This window comes from Symsagittifera roscoffensis, chromosome 5, assembly GCF_963678635.1.
Source record: "Symsagittifera roscoffensis chromosome 5, txSymRosc1.1, whole genome shotgun sequence".
NCBI classification, from domain to species: domain Eukaryota; kingdom Metazoa; phylum Xenacoelomorpha; order Acoela; family Convolutidae; genus Symsagittifera; species Symsagittifera roscoffensis.
This window is the reverse complement of record NC_087066.1, coordinates 61828602-61847367: the sequence shown is the minus strand read 5'-3', so window position 1 is coordinate 61847367 and position 18766 is coordinate 61828602. Positions and strand designations below refer to the sequence as shown.

At 33.0% G+C, this 18766-nt stretch overlaps 1 protein-coding gene across 3 annotated transcripts in view; it reads right to left on the bottom strand.

Annotated features, from left to right (window-relative positions):
* The window catches only part of LOC134846483 (neuronal acetylcholine receptor subunit alpha-9-like), a 62282-nt gene extending 52999 nt beyond the window's left edge, over positions 1 to 9283 (bottom strand). Inside the window, exons 1-2 of one of the 3 annotated variants that reach the window (XM_063863857.1) lie at positions 9242 to 9283; positions 7996 to 8501 (exon numbers count right to left, since the gene is read on the bottom strand). In XM_063863857.1, the coding sequence (XP_063719927.1) occupies positions 7996 to 8053 (58 nt within the window). In that variant the 5' untranslated portion in view covers positions 8054 to 8501; positions 9242 to 9283. Of the gene's footprint in view, positions 1 to 7995; positions 8608 to 8661; positions 8860 to 9241 lie in introns of those variants that run through there. The other 2 variants (XM_063863858.1, XM_063863859.1) reach the window with 2 other exon arrangements.
* Between the last annotated feature and the right edge of the window lie 9483 nt (positions 9284 to 18766).

The following is an 18766-nucleotide window of genomic DNA, read 5'->3' as shown; positions in this document are numbered from 1 at the left end:
GTCTGCCAGTGTTCAGTGTTAAATATTAGCATGCCCTTGAAAAATCAGTAACGGGGAATTTTTGTTTGTAAGTATGATTTCCGTCGATAGTTAATGAATTTCGTTTCTATTGACTGTTGCCAAATATTTTTCCCAAATGAAACATCTTGAACAACCTGTCTCTTTTTGCATGGATCAAAAAAAGAGTCTGTTTTTGAATTGCGTTAAATTTCATATTCCGCATATTATGCTTTCAATGAGTGGCAGCTGCTGTTATCTCTGTTGTTCTACTTTTTCTGCTATACTTCCTATTGTTATCTGGATTATCTGGAATCAAACGTGTTTAATATGGGATAAATTTTCTTCTCAGCTTCTGGAACAATAATCACTTTGATCAATGGGACTTTTTTGAACTATTTTTGGGACTGTTTTGTATGAGACTGTTTCTTTTGTACTTTGCTATGGTTTTTCGGACTGTTTTGTATTAGACTGTTTTGCATGACTCTGTTTTGTTCAGACACGGAAAAAACATATATTTTAGACGCAAAATGAATTTTGTTTTCAAACAAACTTTTTCTGAAAAATATTGCCTGCAAAAGTTTTTTTGTTGTTGTTGTTGTCGTTAAATGAATCAAAAATGAATTTTTTCGTTCGAGCATAATTTGAACTTTTTGATATTTTCATTTGGTAAAAAAATTTTAAGCTGTCACAAAAAAGAGGCCATGATTTCAACTACTACATTTTTTCAAATAATTTTTTTTCTATTCACAAACAAATCGAGGTTTTTTTCTATAATTCAAACATAAAAACATAAGTCAAAACATAAAAAAAAGAGCGAAACACCAAAAATGTAATTTTCACTTACGGTGAAACTGCTGGTGTTATTATTTTGTTGTATTCGAAAAAATTTATTACAGAAGTTTTGGATGTTTTTCTACTCCTGGAATTACATGGAATTAATTGACAAGATGACTAAATTTTTTTATGGACATTGCATGATTAAAATTTAGCGTATTCAAATAATTAGAAGAGACGTTCGATAATGAATGTTTCAGAGTCTTTCAGACATGAATTAACAAATCAACCGGCCAATTCAAAACTGGCATAACTAATGCTGTCATTATCATAATTGAATTCTAACTGCCCTTTCTATGTCTCGGGAGAATTGGGGCGAAGAAATTAAAGAGAATCGACAAATACAAACCTCAATTTGCTAGAAGCAAAAGCAATTGAATAGATGGGATCACTAACTGATTTTAGAAACAACAAATTGAACACATTTTAGCAACAATTCATGAGAAAGTACCGCGAGGCTTAGGAAGTTAGACGACTAGAGTATTATTTGAATATCATTTAAATATTTATTATTCATTTCAAGGCTTGTCAATTGTCCTATCTAAAAATGCTAGTTTTTCTCAGTTATTTTTAATGTTGTATCGCAGTAAGTTTTTTTCATAAAAGCAGAGTGAAAATCTAAGAGAGAAAATCGGACATTTTATTAAACTTGACTGTAAGTCTGGTGAACCCCTGTTGGTAATTCCTTGTAACGAAATTTTGATAAGTTCATTTGATTCTGCTCTATGCAAAAAATTGCTGAGTTTGAATTTGTCCGCTCGTGTAGATTGGAATACCCCGCACCTAAAAATTGAAGAAGAAAAAAGTTGATTTTAAGGGATCTTTTTGGTCTTAAATGTTACCAATTTAATTGACTCCCATGATGCCCTCAGACACTAAAAAGGAACAAAAAACGCTCATAGTCACTTGTTTTTATTAAATTTGTAATCAATTACAACCCTTTTAAAATCAAATAAAAACATTTTTGGTCCGCTTTTTCACTGTTTCGAGTCGTGCAAAATTTTACAATAAGTTCTGCATTTACCAAATAAGTAATGGAGAAGTTCTGCAAACGGGTGTACGGCCTACTGTACTGATCGATACCTAAAAATGATACCCCGGATGCACGATGTCGTTTATTACGTTTAGTTGTCTGCTATCAAAACAGAGACGTATTAAATGGGGTTCTGGAAATCTTTCTTTTGACTCCCTAGAAACCTCCCTCTAGAAAACCTGTATATCTTCCTCTTGAAAATCCTGACCCTGATTATTCTGACTACTAATAGGAAATTAATTACGATAAAATGGTTGGTGGCCAAAATGCTTATGAACTTACATGTATACTCAAATCAAATCAGCTAGCACGGTGAACAACTTAAATCATTCATAGATGACCAAAAAGACCAGGGAGGTAACAGAAAAAAAAAACAGCTACAAAATCGTATTTTTCGTTTTAAATTTGAAATTCAAACTCAAACGTAATTTTTTGTTTCGTGATAATTATTATATCACGGTATTGTTTGCTATTTTTTGATAAGCTGGGATAAAGCGGTCCTAGTTTTGCAAATAAGCTTTGTCTAATCAGACAAGCTGACATATTACATAAGAAAGTGAATGATGAATAAAAATTCTTACTTTTGAGGTTGAGTTCAAACTTAAAATTGAAATGATGAGTCAACTATCCCCACTACAACAGAATTGTAACACATTTCTAATTTTCCTTTTTTTCACAAACAATTAGATTAAAAATAATTGCTTGGTTAAAAATACATGCTGCTACAAAATAGAATTATCATGATAAGTCAACAACTACACCGGCGTGTAAATATACAAATACAACTTATATAAATGAAAATGAATAACTCAAAAAAAACTGTAGATATAAAAATAATCTCGAAAAAAATTGACCGATCTGTCAATACGAATTTTTTCGTGTATTTCTATCAAAATTTTTTAACTTGAAATTTAATTTTTTTTTTAGTTTTAATTTTCTCAGCTTCATGTTAAATAGTTCCATTTATAACAACTTTTGTTTACTACAGATTTTTTTCCCCAATTTGTTTTTAGAAAACTGTTTTGTTTTATTTGTTATGTGCGTTCGTTTAGTTTCACAGGTACTTTGTTATAGATGAACTGCTTACTAATTGCATTTTCAGAATATTTTTCTCCACATCGAACATTCTAGTCAAGCTATGTTGGTTAATGAAAACTTCGGCAGGTAGGAGCTTAGACTTGAGAAGTAGATCTCGTGCATGATCATTTTTTCTGCGGAGATAGCACATTTTGATTCCCCACATAGTTTGTCTGTTTATTCTGTTATTTTGAGACATGTGTAGATTTTGAAAAAATTTTGAACTCAAAGATAAATGTGACAAAACTAGTGATCTGAAAAGCATAAATCTTGTTCTAAGGGTACCATGTGTCGAACGCTGTATATTGACTTAACCGCAACAGCCATTTTGTGTATAAATGTATTCAATTCAATTGAAAAAGTTAGATTTTTGTCCACTAAATTTCCAAGAAACCCGGGATGTTCCTTTGCGGTTGCCTTTTCTTCTCTATAAAAAGTTTTTCTCAATAATTCTCCGCCCCAAATACAATAACTTTAGTTTTATCAAGATTGAGGACAGGTTTTTTTTCTATCAAATATTCATGTATATTTTCTAGCGTTTCGAGTATTGAGGTTCTTAGTTTCTTGATTGAGTTTCCTATTTAAATGATACTTGTATCATCTGAAAATTGCACTAACTTCAAGTTCGTTTTGATTTGGTTTTTAAAATAATTTACTTGAAGAATGAAAATTACTGGTCCTAAAACACACCTTGTGGAGCGCCAGACTAATTGTTATCCAGCCAGAATAATGATTTTGAAGTTTTACACATTGTTGATGGTCTCTCAAAATTTCGTTTTTGAGATTTGATGCATTTTTGGAAAATGCATACTTTTAAATTTTTTGTAAAAAGACTTCATATAAAAATGAATTGAAAGCTTCAGCAAGAAATAGAAAAGTGCACTTGATTTTCTTAATTGATCCATGTTTTCACAAACCATTTGCGTAAAAGTCATTACTGCATCAGTCGCAGATTTGTTTTTCTGACTTCCGAATTAGTAGACGTTTAATAACGAACTTTGTTTGAGATATTTCATAAATTGGTTCAAAAGCAAACATTCAAAAATTTTTGAAAGTGTGTCGCTCACACGAATAGGCCTATAATTTGACGCAGCCTGTGTTTCACATTTTTTGAAGACAGGGTTGATATATGTCTTTTTAAAGAATGATGAAAATTTGTTTTATATTATACTTTCCTTTATGGCGAGTTGGAGGTGTGTTGCGATAGCAAGTTTACCTTGTTCAAGGCAAAAAGCTTGTATTCCCATCGGTCCTGAAGATTTAATTAACAATAATTTGTCTATTTCTTCGTAAATCTCTCTTTTTTGTAACGCTACGAAATTCAAAAACTGCATTTGTAATTTGATCTTTTGTTTTTCGGGGTATATGTTCGCCATTAAGAATACCTAGTTTTGAATAAACTTGATTCAAATGATTTGCCATTCCAGCAACATCTTTTTTGGCCTGTTTCCAGATCTACTTAGCTAATAGTTACTGACTTTTGATTACTCTTTTTTCCCTACTTTTGTTTATGAAATTCCATCATTTTTTACTTTTGAAAGCTGCTGAAAACTTTCCATGTGGTATTTTTGTGAAGCAATTGCCAATTTTTTGTTAATCATATTTCTAAGTTTTTTGAATTCTCTGTGCGCTACCGCACAACCAATGTTTTTCCAGATTTTAAAATATGTATGTTTATTGTTTATCAGAGTCATCAAGGATTTTCAATCCATGGTTTTTTGTTTTTGGTTACCATTTTTTTATTTATGGTTTTTGTGAGATATGGATCATGCGCACTTATAGTTTTTCAAAAATAAGTCCAAAAGTTTCAAACTTTCCGATCCCAAGGATTTTTTATACATTTCTGACGAATCAAAAAATGCAAGTTCCAAGATGAATTTTACCCCATTATAGGTAGGAAAATCTCTTGCCTCAATTTCAAAGATTTCATTTTTGGCTTGCATGAATTTAATGTTTCATATAAAAGCATAAATAGATCTGTGTTGAATGGCAATTCTTACGAACTAAAACAAACTAATTGGTTCTTGGAAACTAAGAAATGGTCGATAAGTGAGAAACTTTTATCTGTTACACGTGAATCGTTTAGTTGCGTTTGGTATAACCAAACCACAGTTTTCAGCAAAGTCGTGAAAGTTTGTTGACTCGTCTTGTTTTAAAAGATCTATTTTGTTATCCTCAAATATAAAAACTTCCATTTTTGAAGCAAACCTATGAGAAAATTCCCCACCTATTTCGTCGAAAAAGTACGGAAAGAGGTTTTTTCTTGAGCAATACGAAACAATAATCGAATATGTTGCATGCTTCATGACTCATTTTCAACCCATAATGACTCAAAAAGTTTTCTATCAGCAGTCATGAGAACTTTACGAACATGCATTTTGAATGATAAAGTAGTCCAGACTCCAACAAATCCCCCTCTTCTTAGACCTGTCCATTCGGGGCATGGAAGATGAACAAAATTTTGCCTATAGCCTAAAATAGTATTTCCTACTGTTTTGTTATTGAGTCATGGTTCTGTTGCTATACCTATAGGGTTCATCGAAACATCACCAATAAAATCGAAAATTTCTTGATGTTTGTTTTGCACGCTCCTGAAATTTACCGAGCAAAATTTGACTGTTTTAGATTAACCCTCAGTTTTCGAAAACTGTTCAGAAGATAATAACTCTTGCAGGCCATAAAAGTGACAAGGATTTTCTTCAATGTCTCCTGAGAGGACTAACATGAGTTTTTTTACGATACGCAAAAATTTAAAGTAAATATAATACAATTGTATAAACAGATATAAATAAGACCAGTTTTTGTTTGCGTTTTTTTCCTTTAGTGGAAGAATTTTTGAGGGAAAAACGCTTGCAAAAAAGGGTTAAGTTTGTTGTTCAATTCCTGATTAAAAACACGAAAAACTGAAAGAGCGGCAAAAATGCAAATTCTTTAACTGACTGTCAAAATTGTAAATTAAACGCACTTTGGTTTGCGAACTATTTTTCGCGGTTTAGTTTAAGCAATGTAAATGGCAGACCGTTTTCAGAAAAATAGCACCTTGATTTTTCACTAGTAGTTGAACGTCACTAGCATTCGGGTGCACTCCGTCCTCACAATTGTTAGTAGCTGTTAGATTAGTATTCACACACTCAGTATTCACCAGGGAAAAGTACCATCTTTTTCCAAACACATATTTTCCAGAGCATAATTGAAAAAATTTATTTCAGTGTTGTTTTGATCTTTGCCAAAAAAAGGTTTATAACAAGAGTTTTTTTGCAAACTGCAAATCTATGAGGCTTGATTTTTTCAATGGTTTTGTCAATATTCTTACGAAGTTTTTCACAAGTATCTTTTCTGGTTAGTCCCCGATCAATACAGATATGTCCGACAACCATAGCAAGAGTTCCAACTTTTTCCCCATAAGTATACCTGTCAACAATAATATTAACGTCGTTTATAGGAGCCGATGAATATGAAAGCATTGCCTAGTGGCCCAATATCCCGTTGATTAATGTTTTGGAATGAGCTCTCCAATATTATGCGGTTTTCTGTTAGCCGAGGGACGAAATTGTGCTGAAATTTGTCTTTGTGTTGTTGAAATGTCGGATACTCTGCTTGTTGTTTTTGTTCTAGTAAATTGTCAATTGTTTTTTCAGTTTGTTTTCGGAAAAACTCTACATCTTTTTACAGTCTTGTGATAGTTTCATATTGATGTTGTAGCTTCTGTTGTTGCAGACGAGCTTCTTTTAGTTCTACTTGCATTTTCAAAATGGTATCTTCATGGACTAGCTTCTGATTTTTTCTTCCTCCAACATTTTCTGCAGTTTTCTTAGCCTCTAGAAGCAGGTCTTCTTTGTTCACATGCTAGCTAAGCAAGCCATGGTTTCGTTGAGTTAGAATTTTTGTTTTTCAAATTTTCATCAAATTGAAACCAACCGTCAGCTTGTTTTGCAGTAAAGAGTGAGGGTATTTGTTTGAATTGATTCGTGATTGAGTTCATTACTGCCGGTTGTTTTTGTTATGCATGTTTCCACAACTTTCTAGACCATTTATTTAGGAACTATCGTGGCAGCGCTCCCATTTTCCGCGACTTACTTGAATTCTTATTTCCCACTATTGAGCCTAATTTATGACCTTCGATAAATTAATCAGTGGTAGCTCCGGTGTTCTCACTGTCTGACGATATGACTACCCCCCCCCCCCCCCCAATTTTTGCAGTAAAGAGTGAGCGGTAGGGAGGGTATGAGATAATAAACAAGATCCGTAAATGTTTTCACATAAGTTTGACGGTGCTTGAGTCTTCAAAAAACTTTTACACTACTACAAAAAAGTCCAAACTTAATAACCAGACTTGAGCTTCGCAAAATATTTCTTCGTCTGAACCTCAATGAATGACCTCGCCCGGGACGTGCCAATGTACTTTTTAGAGATCCAACGAAGTCTGGTTTCGATCATCTGATTAGTCGAAGTTATTTTACAAAACCAGGATGACTTTATCTCAGCTCAGGGGCGGATCTAGGATATTCTAGGATGTGAGGGAGAGCGGATTTTTAAAAAAATTCGAAAAATTAGGCGGCCTTTTTTATTTTAGTTTAGTTTGACGAAATTGGTTTTCTGAGCTCTCCCAAAGCTCCCCGCTTTGGCCAAAGATCAAATTGGTTTTCCGACCTCTTCCAAAGCACTAAACGCCCAGCTTCGGTCAAATTTTTTGTACCGCAGGCAAAAATTTGAAAAACAAGCCAATAAAGCGTTTTTAGGAAATTTGAAAAATGTTAACCAAAAAATCGCGTTTTTTCGGCACGCGCTCTCCCCTCAAAATTAGTATATATTGGCGGTTAAGGCGTATTTAGAAAAATTTAAGGGTCCATCAGCCAAAAATTCATATCTCAAAATAGTAGAAAGGGGGATCCTTTGGATCGGCTATGTTCTAGTCATTTATGTCATTAGAAGTTGAATGATGAAATAAAACACTGAACAAAAAAGTGACCTATCATTTACAAACTACATCAGATAAGGTTTGTCAGAACGGGCCAATAGCCCATTCCCCCAATATGATACGTTTTACTCACCAGCGAAACAGCTGTAACAATATATCACGAGGAACAGGTAAAGCTTCAATACTGCCATTAGATTTCTTGACGTATATCTGGTGGTTTGGCGGGCGCGTGAAATATAATTGGAACTATATGCAAACTAGGGTCCTGTGAGTTGATAAGTTATTAGGAAAATGTCATAACCAGACTGTCACAACAGAATGTCAACTGGAGCTCCCTCAGCGGTTTGAAGGAAAAAGAATACAAGCAATTGAATTGGTTGGAACGCCGCCAAAGGTCTATTCGAATGACTATTTTGCAAGTAGTTCAGATCTAATTTGATAACAATTCTCCAACAGAAAAAAAAAGAAATCTCCAATCCGAGGGAAATTTTATAGCCTAACTGTTGTAAAGTATTAGGCTCTCCAAATTTTATTCCTAAAAAGTGGGAGACCATTACATGAAAGCGTTAATCGGGCACATTCCGGGTTGAATAGGTCTTTGGGGAAAGAAAGCGCCAGGGGATCAACTGGTAGGTTGAACTAATATTTTACAAGTTATGAACACAAAATAAAGTGTATAACTAAAATTCGAGAGGCGTTTAATCTTTAAGCAGTTTTGTGCTCGTAACTTGTCACAAGTTCGGCCCTACTAGCAGCTGATAATCAAACTCATAATCAGGTGTAAATATTTTGATTTGACCTTTTTTGGCGCAAAACCGCGCCGGAAGGTTGGCTCTGAAAAAATTCTGCTGCCTTTCAGACGGGTAAACCAAATGCGCTTTTCACTTTCTAAGAGAATGTCAACTTATGACTTCCGGCAGTTTGTTTTGTTTTCACGGCCCATTTGTGTTCGATTTAGAAACAGAGGGAATTGAAAAATTTCCATTTGTTAAAAAGTTCTTAAATCAAGATTAATGACTTGTGAATTATCCGGAGCATTGCGTGCAGACCAGACTTGTGCCGGTTTTTATCACCTTTTAAACAGTTGACTGGCCTAGAATCTGATAAAAGTATTTGGGTGGCGATAAGAAAACAAATCGGCAATGAAAAGGCTCCTCGGAGACAAAAAACCGTGAAACGAAATGATATTGAAACTGATTAACAATCCTTAGAAAATTGTTTCTAATAACATTGGCACCATAAATAAAATATATCTCAAGGCTGTTCACATCGGAGGGAAAGTCTGATCTTATTTTCCATAAATTACTAAAAATAGAACTTTTAAAAATTTTTCTTCTGATTTGGTCCTTAAGCTCGGAGCCTTCCACGCGTGTTCTAACCAGCTTTCTTTTGTATTCGTCTGTTTTTGATTGCCTCCAATCAATTTGATTCAAGAAAAAAGTGCAGAGGTAACGATTAAAGGTAGTGAAGGGTTATAATAGAGCAATGGAATTCAGATATAGCTTATCTGGATGAAATCGAGCCATGAAAATTAAACTTCAAAAGACACCGATTCAAATTCCCAGCTCAGAAGACATTTAGCATTAGATTATCAAGCAGGAATTCAGTTCTTAACCAAGCGTTTTTATCTAAATTTTGCGACCGGTCGCCAGAAAAAATGGAAAAAAGCTCTGGATTGATTTTTCTCGTAAAATTGGGACACGCATGATAATGACAATTTTTCACGCTAGACTAGGACAAAAACAACCCATTTCAGCCCTATAGATGCAACACCACCTAAGCAGAGACGCTTTAACAATGGTTGGTATACATATGCTTGGCCTTGAAAAAAGCTGGAACTTTGAAACTGGAAAAAAGGCTGTAATAAGTTTCGATAAAAAGAAATAAACATGCGTTTTTAATTTTGCAAGTTATAACATCCGTTGAGACCTCTTATTCCATACCTTATAGGTTTCGGTTCTCGTCTTTGAGAATGAAATAATTTTTAACTTTCATGCAAACATATTCTACCTTGAATTGAAATTTATATGAGAATGGGCCCATAGACCATAAAACAACCTCCCCCCCCCCTTAAAACAACTGAACTTTCCCACTCTTAACCAATTGGGGAGGGGGATTGTTTACTTGATCGAAGTTCTCGGCCAAAATTCGGTTGTTTGGTTTATTTTGGCGATCTCGACCTAGGAAAAAAAGTGTTATTTTCTGTTGCTCGACTCAATTAGTTCAGATGTTTCGAATTTCTTGATCAAATTTTGCTTTGTCTCGACTTTCAACAGAATTAAAATTTATTCGAGATATTTCATACATGTTTCAGACGGTGTGGCTAAAATTGGATTGTGTATTTACTCTATCGAAAAAAATATTGCTGTAGGTTTCTAGAAACCTTAAATAGTATATTGTTTGCCAGTAAATAGCTACGCATTAATAGAAAAATGGGAAAAAGCGGGTGTAAAACCACAAATTTAAACAAGACTGCTCGTATCAGGGCGAAGCCCTGAATGTTCCGACTGCCTTCAAGGTTTATGGAGCAGCAGTAATAACATTTAAAAAAAATAATAAAATTAAACGAAATTTTTTTTTTCTAAAATTTGAAATTTTTTATGAAAATCATTCCCCCACACGCCATATAAAATACAAAAAGAGAGACTTCGTTCCTTGTAACAAATCAATTATGGCAAATAAGCTTCGTTCAACCAATTTGGAACGATTTATAAGACGGATTAAATCTCCGCTTACGCGTTAATAGCGCGAATTATATCGCACGTTAATTGTCCCAAATTGGTCAAAATGGCCAAAATGGCAATCTTTAAACCCTCATAACTTTATGAAAAATGATCACAGGTGAAATATCTTTTCAAATTTAAGCTCAAGACAACAATACCATTTGAATGATATAAAAAAGTTTCGTCAAAAATGGCTAGTTAAAAAGTCGAAATTTGTCTAAAGAAAAAAACCCACCCCGAGCACAAATATTCCGTTACTTTCGTATCGAAAGTCGGAACAAAAATTCAAACCCTCATAACTCTCCGAATTGGAGCACAGGACAAATTGCCTGGAGCAAAAAGAGGCCATCCGAGCACAGAAAAGAAAACTGTAGACAATTTCATTAATCACAAATCAACGTGCAGACTATGTTAGGCTCTTTTTACTTCCCCCCCTCCCCCCCACCTCACCCGAACTTCAATATATTAGCGTAACGAGTGATTGTACGAGGTTGAGTATGAAGACCAAATATGTTTGTCATGGCCTTATTAGTCTGTATGTAAATTTTCATAACAATCGAACAACGTGGTCAACAAATTTACATGTAAAAATTTGCAGGTGGGGGGGAAAAGGCAAAAGAGTCCTATGTTATTTTGCCAATAACCCGCGACTACTAATGTCCCGCGGATTTCAATCTGGAAATGCTGATGAACTGGGTAAAATGGTTTAAAGGAAATATGGTGCAATGCGATTTTTGAAAGTTTTTTTTCTAGCTAATTTTGACTACCTCGATGAAAAAATTTTCTTGACCACTATTAATTCTGCGTTTGCTTTTGTCTTATCCTCTTGCGGCATTTTTTTCTTTTAATTCATATTTCTTTCTTAATAAAAAAGTTAACTGTCTAAATGTTTTCACTCGACTTACGTTTTGACTGCGCTTGATTTAGGTTTTCACTCTATTTGACCGATATTTAATTTTATTGGCTTCTAATGGGTACGTTTTGACTCTGCTCGACCTATGACATTGACTTTTCTGACTTTTTAGACTATGCTCGACTTAGGTTTCGAAAAGCGGGCTCGATCTATGTTCCGACTCGATTTGACCGATATTTTGTTTTATTGGCCAAAAATGGGTACTTTTTTGACCATCAAACTATCATAAAATAATTTAAAAAGCGACAACCCAATCGAATTTCAAAAAATTCAACAAATGGCTAAATTGCAACCTTGGGTCATTTTTCATCGTAGGTAAGTATACTGAATACTATAAAAATAGCAAGAGAATCAATTACTCTTTTTTTCCTCACTGAAAATTTTGGTATAAAAATCAGATCAGCAAATATAAATTACAACACCCACATATTTTGCATATCAGAGAATTTGCTGCAGAGTTCAAAGTTAGTTCCTTGAAGCTAGAAAATAACAAGCCTGCTTGTATCAGGGCAAAACTTTGAATGTTCCGACTGCTTTTTTTTCTCTGGAATAATTTAAAGTAAAACCCCCTATGAAATTTTCAAAAAAGTGATATATTTTTGCATATAGCAAAGTATAAATTGACCAAAGAGCACACTTCAATTCAACACGGAATGATTTCTAATACGGATTAAATCTCCGCTTACGCATTAATCGCACGCAATATATCGCGCGTAATTTGTCAGTAATTATTGAATATCAGGATCGGAGAGTTACAAATTTGATAGAGGCATCGTACGAAACTAAACGGGTCTCTAATCTAAAAAAAGGGCGAGAAAATTTTTTAATTTAGTGCTTTTGATGATGTCAATTAAATTATCGAATATATGAGCGCGAATGAGGCGGTTTTTTCCCTTTGAGAAAAAATTTTGAAATGAAATGACTGACCAGCCCGTTTTGAGTTAAATAATTGCGATATTAACAAAAAATTGCGAAATATACCTTAAAGTTCAAATTTTCAATTTGAGATGTGAGCAACTCTAGTCAGAGATCAAATTTGCAGCCTCTGAGACTACCCTGAAAACCCCGCACAATACGGTTGCATACTTTGATTTATGAAAGTCTGAAGTTTTTTTGAGAAACTGTGTTGCAAAATAACTGAAAGCTTAAGGCAGCTTAAAGCGCTTCAGCAGATGTAGATGACAATGCAAATTTGCATATAATTTTGCGTCTGAACTAAAATACGTGTTTGAGCACTCGTAAACCACTTTTTTATACGATCAAAAAGACAAGGACTTCAAAAATAAAACTTATTTCATCGAAAAAAACTGAATCAGCATATGTCAATTGAAACTCTTGTTTATCAATTTATAGGTTAGGTTCGAAAACAATATTTAAAAGTCGACTAGAATGCGTATTTTCACGCTGAACTTAGGTCTTTTTTGTTGAGCACGTCTCTTCAGCTGGCATTGGGCTGCTACAAGAATAGTTCAGCTTTGAGACTAATCATCTGACAAATTTAATTTTGGGTAAAACTCGAGCACTCTGTTGCAATACACTGCCCGTACCCAGGAGATTTTCTGTGCAAGATCTGAATTTCTTTATTTTTTACAAAGGTTGATTCTCAGATTTGAAATTCTTTAATTCATATCTTGATCAGAATTTACAAATTTCATATCTGAAATTTAGATCTGAATTGGAAAATTCAGACCTGAAATAACCTTGAAAAACAAAATTTCAGATCTGAAATCAGATCTGAGAAATCCTTTGTTAAATTATAATTTATGCATTTCGAGCAATAGTGGAGTTTTTAATTTTTGATGTTTTTGCAATACACAATTATGTTTAATTTAACTAGCGGTCTGAAAAACTTCCGAACGTTTTCACAAACAGTTTTTTTCGAACTAAATTTCTTGTTCAACTGTGTTAAAAAGTTTTCAAAAACTGCTAGAAGACCTGTAACACTTTTGATTTTCATGCGCTACTTTTCATGCGTTTCCAATGTTTATCTCATGCGTGGGGAAACATACCTCGGCAGTTTCCAACTTGAGACTATGCTGAGTACCTGCTAGTAGTTAGAAGAAGCTAAAAAAATTAAAAATAGCAAAAATTGAGTCCAAATCAATGATTTTTCAGATCTGAAATAATCAAGAAAAAGAAAATTTCAGATCTGAAATTAGATCTGAAATAACCAATCCTTAAAGTATCCAAGCGTTATTTAAACATTTCACAACCAATTTCAGATCTGAAATTTAGATCTGAAAAAGATTATTTCAGATCTGTTTTAGAAAATTAACAGGGTAGGGTTGAATAATCAAGTTCCATTTTAATTGACGCCTCATAGTAAAATAAATTGAATTTCTCTAAATTTGTAATATTAAAGTTTGTGATAATAAAAACTTTCTGCGACTATGTTTCTTGCCTCACAATTTCTTCTCAAAACAACATTCTCTAGTAAAGTTGTCAATCCAATTTGATAACTTCCAAAAAAATGCTTTTCAACAATTTTTTTAATGGAAATTATTAAAACTGATTATGACGACTATATAAGAAATAGATGATGTTAGGACAGAAAGCGTGTGTCAATGTACAGGCGTGGATATAGGAATTTCTCGAGAGGGGAGAATTTTCAAAAAATTATTTCGACTTTTTTTAGGTCCATTAAATTGATTTTCTGAGCTCTCCTAAATCAGTATAAAGACCCCATTTTGACCAAATTTTTAGCGCCGCAGGCCAAGTTTTGAAAAAAACAGGCCAAAATTGCGTTTTTTTCGGCGCGCGCTCCCCCCTCAAAATTAGTATAAATTAGCGCCGAAAGCTCTTTTAGAAAAACTTAAAGGCCAGTCAGCCAAAAATGGTTGTCTCAAAATAGTACAAAAGGGAGCCTTTGGTGAGTGTAGGTCACTGGAATCCAGAGACAAATTTAAACATGCTTAATTTTATTCGGAACAATCAAAGAAAAAGAAAGAACAAATGAAGATCAAAGAGAGCGTCCTTGTTGCAGAAACTGCCAACAGTTCACATAATACACAGTTTGGCCTGGTAATTTTTAATTTTTTTCATCTTTGTTTGTTTGTTTTTCCTAATGGAACTCCATGAGCCATTATCCACAAAAAATACACATCTTTTAACTTCTTAGAAATCAACAAAATTTACTCTGTGTTCTTAAAAAGGGAGCTTTGTAGTGGTTATATTCGTTCTATCAGCTAAAATTGCGATAATTTTTAAAAGTTACTAGAAAACCTAATTGCAAAAAAATGACGAATGACAAAATTTTTCCTCTCGGGTGATGTTGTTCATAAACTTGTATGTCATAAACTCAAAAACATTGAAATTATTTCCGCGGAGATCATTTTCTGAAAAGTCATGGGCTTGAAGTTTGTCAAAATGTAGATTTCAGGTAACTAGTTTCCGAGGTCCAATTTTTCTAAAATATTCTATATTCTTTTTTCCCTTTTTTTCAAGACAACATTAATTAGACGACCTTAACTTCAAGAGAACATTAATTAGCTAAGAGGATATTAATTTCACCCCAAGCGACTTGAGCCTTGTAATTTGAGTCCCGCAGATAAATCTTATGTACCTTTAAATTGAATTCATCAACGATTTCAAAATTATGAAAAAAAACTATGAACAAAATACGAATGAATAGACGGTTACTGGGAATCAATCCTTCCAAAATTTAATGAAAGAAGTTTTGTCACATATTTTTTTACAAGGCACTAATTTGGTTAAAATAAATGTCAAATTTTTCTGCAGTATTGTATGTGATTTCTAGATATTGTTCGTGATTTCAAATTGTTTGTGATTTCAAAGCCGTTACACGTGCACTTGATTTGGGGGTGCCCTCTGAATAGATTCCTCGTTATTTTGTGCATTGCATTATGTAAGCAAATGATTGCAAATCCTATTGAATTGGGGATAGCCAAAACTTAAGCAAAATGGCTTAATGAATTCCAGGTTGAAAAAAATTGTCATGAAAAAATCACATACCAATTAGAGCAAAAAATTAATTAATGTTTTTAAAATTGAATGTAAACATGTGTGAACAAAGGGAAAACATCAAAAAAATTCTCTTCAATCTTTAATTTGAGATTATAAAGTTTTTTTGGATAATTCTCAATTCCGAATTCGTGACTTTTTTTGCACTTATAATAACCTACATTCATGGGGCATAGAAGTTGCAAGTTCCAGTTCTCAAGCAACAAAATGACCAAAATTATTTTCACGAATCTTCCGGTTTCTCTGCAACCGCTAGATACTCACGGTTGTAGTTTAAGGTACGATGAATGAAACTTTTTTAATGAAGTCTAGTCTGATTTGAAATACCGAAGCTCTGAGTTAATTTTTATTTTCTAGCTGAGAATTGTTTTTGTATTCCTTTTAATTAATTTAAAACCTATATTAAGGCATGGCTTAAGTTTTAAGCTTTCCAACGGTCACTTGTATGTCCAAACATTCTTTTTTATGGGGAATTTCTAACACCTTCTAATTAAACGACCAAATTTCACCTTGAAATTATTTTTTTACGGTTTTTAATGGCCATATTGTGTTTAACGTTTGCATACATCAGACAGATGTTTAAATTTCAGCCGTGAAACGCTTTTGGTTGTAGATAAAACTCAGTGACTTGAAAACTAAAAAGTTGCTACTTCTGTGTCCCATGAACTTAAAATCCAAAAGATAATTTTTATTTACTTTGAATGTAATAGAAGGCTTTGGAGTTGCTACATTAATGGACAAAATTCATCGAAACATTAGCTTTTATTCCACAAATTTTTCTGTTTTCATGGACATTTTCGGAAGTTTTTACTTCAAAATAAATAACAGACCAAGAGCAGATGATTAAATCTATAAAGTTGTCAAAAAAGTCTTCAAGGCTTTTCTTTTTTTTTCAATCTGAAAAGGCCAGTTTTCACAAGTTATGCTAAATTTTGCATCGCTTCAAAAAGCGGAGTAAAAAGTTGTCAGACATTCCACTTGCATAGCTAAATTCAAAACAGGCGTAGCTTATGCTGTCTGTGCCATAATGGATTTTAAACTGCTCTTTCTATGTCTCGGGAGAGTTGGGACAAAAAATTAAAGAAAATTGACAAATACTAGTCTCAATTTGCTAGAAGCAAAAGCAATTGAAGAGCTTGAATCATTAGCTGATTTTGAAAACAACAAAAATTCATCAGTAGAACACCGTGAGGGTTAAAAATTTAGACGATTAAAAAACTATTTGAATATCATTTGAATATTCATTTTTCATTTCAAGGCTTGTCAATTTTTTCCAATCGAAAATAACATTTTCATGTGGTATTCTAAGTAATGTATTGCAATAAAAAAATTTTCAAAAAGCGGAATAAAAAGTTGTAAGACATTCTAAGTGAGATAATTGGACGTTTTACAAAACCCGACTGTAAGTCTGCTAAACCCCTGTTAGTAATTCCTTTTAACGAAATTTGTTAGTTTTATAGAATAGTTCTGAGCAATTGATTCTGCTCTATGCAAAAACTAGCGGAGTTTGAATTTTTCCGCTCTTGTAGTCTGGACTACACCGCATCTACAAAAATTGAAGAAAGTAGAAAAAATTGACGTTAATGGACTTTATCACATACATAGGTCTATAGATACATTCATACAATTAACGTTTCTAAAAAAATAAAAAATTGGTTGAAAGAAACAAAATTGAGTAACAAAAAACATGGGCACAAAAAGTTGAAAAAGGAAAAAAGAAATTTTACATTTTACAACATGCAACCAAAACTAGGTTAAACCGTGCAAATGACTTTTTTGCATTGAAGTTTGCATCTCAAAAAAGGAAAAAAGCGGTTATAGGGGAGTTTTATTGTTTGTTACATTAAAAAGTACAAAAATATCAATTTTCCTTGATTTGCAACGAATTTTAATGCAATATTAAACTACACGAAAATAATCTTTTTTTAAGTTACTTGTAATCAATTTTTTTCTGCTCATACAGACAGTGACATCAAAATTCAAATTTAATTGTTTTTTTCCCCGTGGAACTCCAATGCGGGACATTTGTGTAGTGATTGCAAAATGGGCGTAAAATAAGTATACTAAGAAACAAGACAATATGTTTGAAATTTGAGTCAGAATTTTTGAATTAGTATGCAGAAAAAATGCTGAATGAAAATAACTTTTTAAAAAATATTGTTCCAAGCATAACACAAGAAGCAAAGTTGCAAAGTATGATTCAATTGATAAAATTGAAAAAACAAAATTAGAGCAAAAAAGTTGTGGAAGTTACAATTGCTTAATTAAAAAAATGTTTGATCGGTAAAATGAACTTGCGGTTAAGGGCAGCTGGTGGCAAAACTAATCGAACAAATAAAATTCGACTATATTTTCAATCCATATAAAAGAGCTTGCGCCTGAGGAAAAAAAATTTTCAGCAAACTTACTGACTGAAAACTGAATATTCTTAACAATTTATAGCATATTGAATTTTCTTGCTGCTTCTTTTGAAGATATTATCTTGTTTTGTTTTTAATCCAAAAATCAATAATGCCATTAAAAGTTTCTGCACTTATATACCATTTCTTTCAAGTACTTGAAAATATTTTCGCCAAATCTTTTTAACAAATCAATCGCGAGTTTTTTTTTATTCAGTACTGGCTCATTTTAGAAAAGATTCTTTTCTTCATCTCATCAATTTGTTCTTCAGGTGAGCAGGTGCTCTCTGCATATCGATTGAGTTTGCACCCATTTGATAAAAGTTAACATAAAGTTATTGGCGGTCATCCGAGGGAATCAACTAAAAGTCAGCAAATTATGATTGTCATACAGGATGAAAGAAACTTTAATGCAATCTTATTCCCAAGATTAAATTACCTAGAACCAAGAATTCTTGCCACCTAGCACGACGAAAATTTAAAGTACCAGAGAAAAAAGTAACGGAACCCATTATTTTTGTGTGAATGTAGCCTGCATTTTTTTCACACGTAGAGAAGGCAACAATTCAAACGCCATTTGGAATTGCTTGATCAAATTGAAATTGAAAAAAAAATCTAATTTCAAGTCGTTAACACTCTTAGTTCATTTTGTCTTCTCAATTAAGTTTTCAATTAAAGATATTCTTTTGTGTCACAGTACCAAAACATTGAAAAAACTTGTGGAAAAAATTTAACGAAAAGTTCCGATTTACTCTCTAAACTTTCAAATTTCAACCACAATTTTGAATTATTTTACCTGGAAATTTACCAAAGTTTTAGATTGACAGCCTGCAAATGATCTGAACTACCCCCTCTAAAAGTCTCAATTTTAAGTTAAAGCTTTTACTT